This window comes from Cebus imitator, unplaced genomic scaffold, assembly GCF_001604975.1.
Source record: "Cebus imitator isolate Cc_AM_T3 unplaced genomic scaffold, Cebus_imitator-1.0 Scaffold140, whole genome shotgun sequence".
NCBI lineage: Eukaryota > Metazoa > Chordata > Mammalia > Primates > Cebidae > Cebus > Cebus imitator.
Window position 1 is genome coordinate 1,513,536 of NW_016107455.1, and position 12,910 is coordinate 1,526,445.

General features: G+C 39.6%; 1 protein-coding gene and 1 pseudogene across 4 annotated transcripts in view; one reads left to right on the top strand and one right to left on the bottom strand.

The window, feature by feature from the left end:
* Positions 1-12,910, bottom strand: part of SSH2 (slingshot protein phosphatase 2) — a 302,028-nt gene that overhangs the window by 207,942 nt on the left and 81,176 nt on the right. For 2 of the 3 annotated variants that reach the window (XM_017542163.2, XM_017542162.2), the window contains exon 2: positions 7,890-7,970. The exons of the other annotated variant lie outside the window; for it this stretch is intronic. In XM_017542163.2, coding sequence (XP_017397652.1) covers positions 7,890-7,970 — 81 coding nt within the window. The remainder of the gene's footprint in view (positions 1-7,889; positions 7,971-12,910) is intronic. 3 annotated transcript variants of the gene reach the window in all.
* LOC108313682 lies at positions 5,939-6,415 on the top strand (annotated as a pseudogene). The gene has a single exon (XR_001829181.2). The product of XR_001829181.2 is annotated as a 40S ribosomal protein S15a-like (transcript).

Consider the following 12,910-nt stretch of genomic DNA (forward strand, 5'->3'; position numbering starts at 1 on the left):
GTTTAGTTTCAGAAGTCTCCAGTACCTAATCATGTAGTCCTCGATAATCTTGCTTTTCTTTTAACAGAAGTCTAGCTAAGGAATTTCACTGAATAGAAAGAATAAAAGTTAACTGTGTTAATTGATTAACCTGAGTAATCAAATGCATACAGCCAACTCTTAAAATTCTAGTCAACCTCACATTTCATCCTGCTGCTCAAGGAACAGATGTTACAATGTTACAAATGGTGCAGATTAGACTTCTAATTTATAGGTGCAAAAATTAGCATAGCTAGAGTTAAACCCATGTTCTTTTTCTGTTTTTTCTTTTTTCTTGAGACAGGGTCTCATTCTGTCACCCAGGCTGAAGGGCAGCAGCACAATCCTGGCTCACTACAGCCTCAACCTTCCAGAGTCAAGTGATCCTCCCATTTCAGCCTCCCAAGTAACTGGGACTACAGGAGTGCACCACCTCTTTTGGCTGTTTCTTTTGTAGATTTGCTTTGTTGCCCAGGCTGGTCTTGAACTCTTGAGCTTAAGTGATCCTCCTGCCTCAGCCTCCCAAAGTCCTGGGATCACAGGTGTGCACCACTTGCCCAACCCAAACCAGCGTTCTTAAGCCTTGATTCACATTAGAATAATCCTGGAAGCATTTTTAAAATGCTAATACCTGGGCCCCACTCACAGAGATCTTGATTTAACTGGATGGGCGTGAGACCCTGTTATTAATTTAAAAGATCATCAGGGCCAGGCACGGTGGCTCACTCCTGTAATCCCAGCACTTTGGGAGGCTGAGGCAGGTGGATCACCTGAGGTCAGGAGTTCAAGACCAGTCTGGCCAACACAGCGAAACCCTGTCTCTACTAAAAACACAACAGTTTGCCGGGTGTCACAGCAGCACCTGTAATCCCTGCTACTTGGGAGGCTGAGGCAGGAAAATCGCTTGAACCTAGAAGGCAGAAGTTGCAGTGAGCCGAGATCACACCACTGCACTCTAGTCTGGGTGACAGAGTGAGACTCAGTCTTGAAAAAAATATCAGGTGATTCTAACGGGTAGCCACAATGAGAATCACTGAGTTAAATAAGGCTAATTTCAAAAATAGCCTTTGTGCCCAAGATTACTGCAAATTTCATTTCTCCTCAAATGTCACTCAAGAGTATAAGATTTTTAAAAGAAAAGAAAATTATTTCTCATAATAATTATTCTTAGATAAAATTATTGAGCTATGCTTTCTTACATCTTATTCTGGAATAACGTAAGTTTAACATCACATTCTTATTAGTGTAAATTTGCATCAGACCCCTCCCAAAGTAAAAAACAGGAATATTGTTCATGGTAAAACTACGTTTTGCCACTAGCAACACTTTTTTCTGTCTTTTCTGACCATGACCCCTAACAAACAATCTCTCTACTCTATAGCAGAGGTGATGCAGAAACAATTCAAGTAATCCTGAACTCCTGTGGGGCTACTGTTTGCTACTAGCCAACTGGCCATTTGAAACTCCTAACAAAACTCATCTTCTTAGCACCAAATTTCCCTTTTTATCCCCTTTTTTTCTATTTGTGTATGTTGATTCTGAAAGGTGTTCTGCAAATGAGTCTGAAAAAGGAAATAGAAAATGCATATGGTACAGACAGCAGAAGAGGGTAAATACAAATTGTCAGGAATGACAGGACGTGCTTACTGTAGGCCTAGACATCATCCCTACCTTCCAGCTAAACAGTTAGCTGTTCTATCTGGATGTTCATCCACTACTACCTTGTTTTTGCTTATAATCTGTAGACATTTACAAAAGTAAATTTAATTACTATAGTAGGCTGGGCACAGTGGCTCACACGTGTAATTCCAGTACTTTGGGGAGGCTGAGGTGGAAGGATCATTTGAGGTCAGGAGTTCGAGACCAGTCTGTCCAACATGATGAAACCCTGCCTCCACTAAAAAAATTATCCAGGAGTGGTGGCGCAAGCCTGTAGTCCCAGCTACCTGAGCAACAGGCACGAGAATCACTTGAACCCAGGAGGCAGAGGTTGCAGTGAACTGAGATCATGCCACTACACTCCAGCCTGGGCAACAGAGGGAGACTCAGTCTCAAAAACCCACCCCTCAACAAAAAAAACTACTATAGCAGTTTCCCCCTCCTAAGAGTAGTTTTCCTTTCTGAGCTAGCAAATCATCCATTGTTTTGATCATTCCAATACGCTATATTCCAAGACTTAAAACATACAAAAACAGGATATTTCATAGGAATTCTGAGGATTAAAGTCCTTTCTATCTTCAATCTGTAAGGACTGGCTACTATACATAAGGCCTTGAATTAGGGTTTAGCCTAATGTTGAAAACTTTTAAAAATTCTTAAATCCTTCATCTTGAACTTACTATTAGTCAGGCTAAATCTTCCATCTCTTTCAAACCATTTTTCCACTCCCAAAATGACTCCATGTTAAAAATCTCATAGAAACTAATATCAACAAGGGTATTATATTCTGAGACACTGTCCGTCCCTAGAAGAGAATACAAATATATAGTCTAAAAATGTAAAAATATTCTAAACCAAATAATTCCTACATTTTACATTTTCCTTTCTTTTAATCTGCCTTTTCCACATGTGATTCTAGGTAGTGGCTTTTTCTTTTATTTCTTTATCTCTTCCTTTCACTGGGCTATTCAAACATAAGAATGCAGAGGGTAATACTATATCCTTCAAGGATATAATAAACCAAGCATAGAAATGAAACAGACCATAACAATAGTATGACTATATATGACCTTCTGCCTGTTTGATTGGGTAGGGATTGGGGTGAGAAGACCAGGGAAACAACATAAATAAGTTTTATTTTAAGAAATAAACTAATATAACAAATATTTTCCTGACCATCAGGCTGGGGAAGAAATAGCCCTCCAATGGTAAATTAATCCGGTTGTTCCTAGGTGAACACTCATAAGCACAATAATTGGAATACCAGCTCATCCAGAGCTTCTTCCTCCTTTTAGATAGGATACAGGTGGGTACAGAGGAGGGAAATGAAGAGAAGCCTTAGGAGTCTCAGTGGCTGTTGCAGTCACTAGCAACCCAACTGATCTAGTCACCTACATTCCTTCTTACCTTGAAGCCAAGGTGAAACTCCTGCAGCTAAAGCTAGTAACTTCTTTCTCTGTGAATTCTTCCAGTCACACTGTCACTGTTCTCTGGGGGCAGACAGATCCTTTCCCTAATATGGAGACCTCTAAGAAACCTATGCACAGCAGAGGGGGCAAGTAGCTGCTTCTGTCTGTTATCTAGTTTCCTGGAGACTGAGGGGGATCAGAAAAGGGACAGGGGCCTCTCTAAACTCCTGTCTTCCCTTCCAGGAAAGCCCCAAGAGATCGAAGGCAGCCAGCCCTCCAGCCAAATTGGCCTCCAGTCAAATTTGTTTCCACTTATCCAGATTTCTTCTCTTCTTCCCATTTACTGCATGTCATGATTTTCTCCTCTCCCTTTCAGGGCTTTCCACGAAGAGCCATAAAACTAATTTGTGAAGTGTAGATTACCCTTTCTCTAAGGGCCCCCACTCCCCTGGGCCCAGTGATTTGCACATATGAGTCAATCAATACTTGGTGAATTAATGAATTATGCATAAGCAAATGAATGAATACAACTAACCAAGTTCATACTTCTGTTATCCCAAAATTGAAGAGAAAGTTCGTCAATGATTGAATTTATCTTCTACTCTTCTTCTTTACATCAGTATTTTTACTTCAAATAGTTATCAAGATCCCATACCACTTCCTTTACAGAAAATTAAGTAATGGAGATTTCAATCATTTCACTCTGCAAACAAATTTCTCCCACCACATCCCCAATGTTAAGCCTTCAGATTAGGATGAAGCTCTTCAATTCCATTTGACATGAGGGTGGGAGCAGGAAAGTGAGAAAAGGGTGGAAAAAAGTATGGGAGATACTCCCTGAACAAGCAAAACAGGAGGAGGATCCAATACCTTTAAAAAGTCAGCCAAGTATAAGAAATAACTCTTGCCTCTTGAGGAAAAGGTAGTAACAAACCTGATTTAAGTGAATGAAAGGCTTGGCAATAAAATAAAGCAACCCAGAGCCATCTGTAGATACATATACCCAACTAATTGTTTCCTTCTTTTTTTGGAGACAGAGTCTGGATCTGTTGCCCAGGTTGGAGTGAAGTGGCATGAACATGGCTCACTGTAGCCTCAAGATATCCTCTCAACTCAGTCTCCCAAGTAGCTAGGACTACAAGTGTAGGCCACCATGCCAGGCCAATTTTTAAATTTTTTGTAGAGACAGGGTCTTGCTATATTTCCCAGTCTGCTCTTGAACTTCTGGGCTCAAGTGGTCTTTTTGCCTTGGTCTCCCAAAGTGTTGGGATCACAGCCATGAGCCATCATGCCTGGCCCCAACTAACTGTTTTAAGGGAGAAAAATCATTAAAACTAAAGTTACCCTTTCCCCACGTGTCCAACTTCATGAAAATATTATTCATGTAGATGCCTATGCACTAGTCTCTTTGAGACAAAATCAGCCAAAACAACATGCCAGTATATAAGTCCAGAGGACTGCACTGCTGACTGAATAATTTTTTTTTTTTGAGACAGAGTCTCGCTCTGTTGCCCAGGCTGGAGTGCAGCAGTGTGATCTTGGCTCACTGTAACCACTGCAAGCTCCACCTCCTGGGTTCAAGTGATTCTCCTGCCTCAGCCTCCCAAGTAGCTGGGACTACAGGCCTGCACCACCACGCCTGGCTAACTTTTGTATTTTTAGTAGAGACAGGGCTTCACCATGTTGTGCAGGCTTTCTCAAACTCCTGAACTCAAGTGATCTGCACACCTTGGCCTCCCAAAGAGCTGGGATTATAGGCATGAGCCACCGTGCCCGGCCTGAACAAAACAAATCTTATAGGATCCCATATAATGAGACTGGTACATATTCCATCAATGATGCTACCCACTGGTGATGAGCTCATGATGGCTAACAGCTGAGATCTGACGTCAGCATTGCTCCTGCTTATCACACAACACTGAGCAAAGATATAACCTTTTCACCCTCCATTTGTCATGTGCAAAATACTGATAATGAGTGTTCACACAGATTCATCAGTTAACGCTTGCAAACACTAGGGAAATAAGCACCACTCCAGCTCTTAATGAATTACAATAACTTAATTCATGCTATTCCAGATTCATCAACACTGAATGAAGTGCAGTTGGGTAAATAAATAGGTGAATGAGGTCCTGAAATGGTAACTGCATTCACTGTGACATGAAGATGAAGAAGCCAGCCTAAGCGCAGGTAGTACTATGGTGACGTACTTGAGAGACATATCTTAGTTTGAGAGAGAGTTTCTGTTAGTGAAATTTCAACATTATATATTGAGTACTACTATAAGCAGTAAATATCCTGATACAGACAGAATTCAGTTTTTATGGATAAGGTTTGTAGAACCTAGTTTTAGTCACAGCTACCTGTTGGAAGAGATCAAGTCAAGTAAAATTATAGAAAACAATCAAATCTGTAAAAAAAAATACAGTTTTGAAATGTGTTATAATTTAGTTTCTATAAGCTATACTTTTAAAATTTGTGAAGTAGGATTCATTCTACAGGAAGACACAGAAAAAAATGTCCAAATGTAAACAGGTTTGCTCTGTTTCTAAACTTCAGTTTGATACAAGGCCATTTTGAACCTCCCATAAAATAGGGGGAGGAAAATTCCAAGAGCAGCCCAGTCTCCTATGGCTATAACAGTCCAAAAATATGTTTGAATAAAGTCTTTCCTCACAGTCCCATACCTAACCTGCATAAGCTTCACAGTAAAGGGCAGCACACCTTAAAAAAAAATCAGGCTGTCACCAAGTCTTCAATTTAGAGCCAGTGAGAAGCAAATAGATAAAAATGTCAGGCTTCTGGGCTGAAAGGAGAACCAGAGGGCAGAGACCAGGGCCTCTCACAAAGAGCTGGTCCCGCCCTTTCCGCCATCTTTCCGTGCCGCCACAATGGTGCGCATGAACGTCCTGGCTGATGCTCTCAAGAGCATCAACAATGCCGAAAAGAGAGGCAAACGCCAGGTGCTTATTAGGCTGTGCTCCAAAGTCATCGTCCGGTTTCTCACTGTGAAGCATGGTTACATTGGCGAATTTGAAATCATTGATGACCACAGAGCTGGGAAAATTGTTGTGCACCTCACAGGCAGGCTAAACAGGTGTGGTGTGATCAGCCCCAGATTTGTTGTGTAACTCAAAGATCTAGAAAAATGGCAGAATAATCTGCTTCCGTCCCGCCAGTTTGGTTTCATTGTATTGACAACCTCAGCTGGCATCATGGACCATGAAGAAGCAAGACGAAAACACACAGGAGGGAAAATCCTGGGATTCTTTTTCTAGGGATGTAATACATATATTTACAAATAAAATGCCTCATGGAAAAAAAAAAAAGAGCTGGTCCCCTCTATTTCTAATATTCACTAATATAACTGGGACTGTATCTGCATTTTTGTAACTGACCCCCTTAGATTTCTTTTTTTGGGAGGCTCAATAGGAGACAGTTATCTAAATGACAGTTGTATAGTTTACTTATTTTCCCTACCCACAACTCTTCCCTTCACTTCCCTCCAAAATATTTCCAGCATCCCTTTAAGGTAGAACAATGTGTATGAATTAATGAAGCAGGAGTCCAGCAGGACTTCTTTTCTGGTGGCAACCCTGGAGAACAAAGTAAGATCTGCTCCAGATGGGATAAGGTGAAGAAGCTGGCTAAAACCAGCAGACTGTGACAAGGGCAATCCCTGGCTGCCCTCATTGCTCATTAGCATGGGACACTCCCACCAGCACCATGACAGTTTACACACGCCATGGCAATGACCCTGAAGTTACTGTCCCTTTCCTAGAAAGTTCTAAATAACCCACACCTCAATTTGCATTAACTTGCCCCTTAATTTACATGTAACTGAAAGTGGGTATAAGTTGTATAAATACAGTTGCCAAGAGCCCACATGTTGCAGAGTCAGGGCACACTACCTATGAATTAGCGCTGTTCCACAAGGAACACTACTGTTCGATAAAAGATTGCTGTCTAACATCACTGGCTTGCCCTTGATTTCTTTCCTGGTGAAACTAAGAACTACTGGGCTAACCCCCAGTTTAGGGGCTTGCCTGTCCTGCATCACTACTAGGCCATTCAGTACTAAGGGCGAAGTTCACTTATATCTCAGGATATACTGAGAATTTCCAGACTAATCTCACTGCTTATTGCAACACATAAAAATAGTCAATTTAAGCTGTTCTCTCTCTTCAGCGTGACTCATTGGACAAGTATGCTGGAAGTCAGATGGGATAAGAAAATTTATAACATCTCATGAAATGTAGTTAAGATAGTTCCACATTTAAGAGGATCAGGTTTACGTTCCAGTCCAGTGATTATAACACTATTTGGCTTAACATTATCAATAGCTAAGACATGTGAGGCCTATGTACATGAGGAATAAATGTACAATATTTATTCCTCCAATAAATAATGTGTGGCAGCACCAATACCAAGCAGTTGCCACAGGGAAATGAATATTATTGACCACTAAAAAAATGTGTACATGAGGGAGAAAAAAATCCCACAAAGACAGTCATATTTTTTATTGAAGGAGACTCACTCAAGGTTCTAAGATGCAACATTTTTCTACTTTGATAAATACGTTTTGAGTGGTCATTGCCATGGCATTATTCGTATAAATGTACCATACCATTTATATATACACTCATTCCAACCCACCTATTTGCCTTCCCAGACTATTTGGCTGAGTGGGGTCAAATAGATAAAATAATAGGCACTATATCAGTTGCATTTAATAGCCAAATTTACCCAAAAAAGATTTTACTTGAATCACCAAAGTCTGTATAAAAACATATACCTACGTACATTGGAATCACTAAAGATTTCTGATTCTTCACATTCACAGCAAAGTAATGCTGCTGATTCACTGTCTTCCAAATGAGAGCTCTGTAATACAAACAAGATCATTTCAGAGATCCAAATGAATGGGCCCATAAGCATGAGGGGAAAAGCAAGCTGAAATCACTGAGTCAGTGGTGTTAGCTCACAGATGAGAAGCTGCAATTGTGATTAGTGATGGCTGTTTTGAGAGAGTACAGCCAACAAGGTGACTGGTTAGTTAACTGAGGAATGCTTGATCAACTGAAGCATTTCCTATGGTTTCCTGATTCGGGGAAAGATCCAGCACATCTTTTTCTGTAAAGATGGTGCTGCTAATCCTTTGTAGTATGTACTCTGAAATCTTCTTAGACTGGGCATAGATTTGTGTTCATTTATCTTCACATCCAAAGATACACATTTATTTGTTTAGAGATAGGCTATAGAATATAGCATAGGGTCTGATTAGGGGATCAAACTCTTAGCCTAGCCTCATTAGCCCTCTGCTAACAAGTGTTTATAAGAGCCAAGAGACATGCCCTACCCAATTCCCCCAACAGATGCCAGAAAACAATTTAGAACCTTTTCTTATATTCTCTAGTCTCTTTCTAAAAATCTGTCTAGAAGACAGATAAATAAAATAAGGCAAAGGAGTGAAATAATTAGCTAGTAACATAGGAGTATTTTTTCCTATGACTAACAACACAAAAAAAGGGAACAGAAAAGGATCCAACTCTGACTCATTAGACTGTATTCAAATGTTTGCTCTTTAGCTAACAGTAGCTGGAAACTGAGTTATCCCTACAAGGATCATGGATGTATATGCTTATGTCATTAAAACATCTGACTACCAGTGGCTGAAACTTGTAACCACTCCATAGCTATCCTAGTTGATTCCTACTTTAATTTTTCACAGCTGGGGCTGTGTTTTAACCTGAAGAGTATACCCTCAGAGATAAGAGTTTTAGAGTGCAAATAAACTTAAATGAAAGAAAATAAAGCTCAGAGTGACTCTTTCTGATAACTGACCTGCTCCTGGCTTACTTCCTTCTCATTTTTTTTTTCTACTCTGACCCTTTGCCTACTTTTAGTTTTCTGTCTTAAAACCAAGTCTCATCTGGCATTATCCCTCTCTTCTTCTTTTAGAAAATAATCAGAAATAACCAAATATTTAAAACCACTGTTAAAAAATACTACAAATGCAAGCTTCTATTTATTGCTGTCTTATATTTTGGAGAGGGGAAAATAAGAACATTTACTCTCCGTCTAGCTTAAAAAATATATAAAATATTTGAAGACTTCTGGAACTCATATTAGGTAAGCTAAAGGCTAACTAATATTTGAAAGAATTAAAATGGTAGAGATCAGAGCTGCTTTCAATCTTTCCAAGCTCTCACACTACAACAGATAATAATATAAATATGAAGTACATCAAAAATGGCTTGTCACTGTTACAGTATAAAAACTGAAGAGATGCCGGGCGCAGCGGCTCATACCTGTAATCCCAACACTTTGGGTGGATCACCTGAGGTGAGGAGTTCGAGATCAGCCTGGCCAACATGGTAAAACCCTATCGCTACCAAAAATACAAAAAATTAGCTGGGCATGGTGGCGGGCACCTGTAATCCCAGCTACTCTGTAGGCTGAGGCAGGAGAATTGCTTAAACCTGGGAGGTAGAGGTTACAGTGAGCTGAGATCATGCCATGAGCACTCCAACCAGGGCAACAAGAGTGACACTCCATCTAAAAAATAAATAAATAAATAAATAAATTAAATTAAATAAACAATAAAAACAAAAACTGGAGAGAGCTTGAGCCCAGGAGTTTGAAACCTGACTGGGCAACATAGTAAGACCCCATCTGTATGAAAGAAAAAAATTAGCTACGTGTGGTGGCACTCCTCTGTAGCCCCAGCTAGTTAGAAGGTTGAAGTGGGAGGATCACTTTGGGAGTTCAAGGCTTCAAGTGTGCCATAATTGTGCCACTGCAATCCAGCCTGGACAACAGAGCTAGATCCTGTCTCCAAAACAAAACAAAACAAACCTGAAAAGAGAAAAGTGTAAATTAAACCAAATTATACTAGTTAAGATGTTGCAGTTTTCATTCTTACAAATATTTCAGATTTTCACACTAGCTCTTTCAAAATGATCTTTCGGCTGGGATCGGTGGCTCATGCCTGTAATCTGTGGTTCATGCCTGTAATCCCAGCACTTTGGGAGGCCAAGGTAGGTGGATCACCTGAGGTCAGGAGTTCGAGACCAGCCTGGCCAACATGGTGAAACCCATCTCTAATAAAAATACAAAAATTAGCCAGGTGTAGTGGCGCTCACCTGCAATCCCAGCTACTGGGGAGGCTGAGACAGGAGAATCACTTGAACCTGGAAGGGGGAGGTTGCAGTGAGCCAAGATTGCACCACCAGACTGGGTGACAGAGTGAGAGACTCCGTCTCAAAGGAAAAAAGAGAAAAGAAAATGACCTTTCAAGAAAGAGGGACTGTAACCACACTTGTATTCCTAAAGTTATTTTAAGACTTTACATATATATTTATTAATTGAAACAGCTCAGTAAGATACAAGGTATCCATTACAGTGGGCTGACAGCATTATAACATAATTGGTTCATGGAACAAGTGTTTACTTGCAACTAACATATTTAGTTATAAATTAAATTCTGAGAAACCTAAAGGAAGACAAAGGAGAAAAGTCAAGTTCACTTCCCTGCCTTCTGAGACCTGGTAACTCTAATTACTGAATTGTTTCTGGGTCCTGCAAAGTAAATAGTTTTTCTCATGACTCTATGACTTATTCCAAGATTGCAAGGACAAATTAATATTTAGGACCTCTATTAAACTACACAATATTTAAACATATGCTAAAAAGCATTTTGTAAAATTAATAGTCATTTCTGGTTTCAAACATTTTTAGTAAGCTAGGAATACAAAATGCAGCCTTAATTAACTGCATAGATGGGCTTTTGAAAATTTTTTTGAGATGGAGTCTCTCTCTCTTGCCCAGGCTGGAGTGCAGTGGCATGATTTCAGCTCACTGAAGCCTCTGCTCTCTGGGTTCAAGCAATTCTCCTGCCTCAGCTTTATGAATAGCTAGGAATACAGGCATGCGCCACCATGCCCAGCTAATTTTTATATTTTTAGTAGAAGACAGGGTTTCACCATATTGGCCAGGATGGCCTCTATCTCCTGACCTTGTGATCTGCCCACCTCAGCCTCCCAAAGTGTTGGGATTACAGGCGTGAACCACCATGCTGGGCCTAGGTGGGCTTTCATATATAGTGACTCTCACTGGTAGGCCTTTACCTCAACATTGTTGCCTGAATTTCATATTGTAAAAATTCCCTCAATGTTTCTTCTAGCATGAGGGTGCTGATCTTCCCCAGTTTGTAGTACAGATACCAATTCTCTTTTCTTCTTTTGAATGTCCCTTTGGCAAAAATTTTGAAGAGGACAAAGTCAAACTCATATTCTTGTACTGAAAGTATCAAGCCAAAATTTTAACTAAATTGAGTTCACATCCTGGTTCTGCCACTTACTAGCCGTGTGATTTTTAGTACATTCCTTAATTTCTTTGAGCTGGATTTCCTTATCCATAAAAATGGGCCCAATAATAACTTCTATTTATTAGGGCTGTTGTAAAGATTGTATGAGAAATAACATAAGAAAAGCATTTAGAGACATAGAGCCAGGTGTGGTAACATATGCCTGTAGTTCTAGATACTCAGCTACTCTAGAGGCTGAGGTGAGAGGACTTCAACCTGGGAGTTTAAGTCCAGCCTGCACAACATAGCAAGACACCTGCCTCTACAAAAACAAAAAACAAAAAACCAAAAAGTAATAAAGAAAAAGCACTTCGAATAACTTAGCTTCTGATGTTGCCTTATTACTGCTGCTTCTAATAATAAAAATAAATGTTACCATAAAAATTAATCTCCTTCCTAGATCTAAAAGGCTTATACACTTGGGTTATAACTTTCTTTCAAAGAAACTTTGTCTTCAAGGGAAATTTTGCTTATATCAAATATTAAATGTTTTTCATTCTTAAACAATTTTTTCTTTATTTAAGAAAAATTTTACGCCTGTAATCCCAGCACTTTAGGAGGCCGAGGTGGGCGGATCACAAGGCCAGAAGATAGAGACCATCCTTGCCAACATGGTGAAACCCCATCTCTACCAAAAATACAAAAATTAGCCAGGAGTAGTGGTGTGCACCTGTAGTCCCAGCTACTTGGGAGGCTGAGGCAGGAGAATCACTTGATCCTACGAGGCAGAGGTTGCAGTGAGCCAAGATTACCCCACTGCACTCCAGTCTGGTGACAATGAGAGACTCTGCCTCAAAAAAAAAAAAAAAAAAGACAAAATCATATTCCTTATATAACCTGGAAGCACTGAGCTCACAATGAGTCATTCTTTGCTATTTATTGTATCCCTACTGTGTATTAAGCACTTTTCTGGGTATGGAATTATTAACAGCTAAGGTAAAACACCAAACAAAAAGGGAAAGGAAACTGAACCGGTTAAAAAAAAAACAAAACAGTTTTTTGCTTTTTATGGGGATGCAAAAACCACAAAGATAGGATATAACTTTGTGGAAACATGTCCCTTTGGCTAAGCACTGTGTGGAGAAAAACAGGGGGTAAGATCGTTAGTAAGAAAAACATCCACGTATAACAGGAAGTTTCAACCCAGAACAGTTTCTAAGGAACAATTATAGTAATAAAATGTTGCAATTTTTATGTGGACTATATGATGAAAGAACTCATGTACTAAGAAGGATGTTTTCAAGAGTGTTAAAATCTAACTTGTGCAGTTACCTAACAATTTACAAACAGAAGTCTTAAGAAATAATCTCACAAGAGTCAAAACCTGTTGCCCTGTTGTTACTGTTCAGTCTCTTTTACTCTATTATTATTATAGATTGTATGGTTTTAAAAGGCAGAAAACATTTACTATTTCTTTCCATCTTTCTTCCTCTCCTTGTTTTCTTTTTTTTTTTTT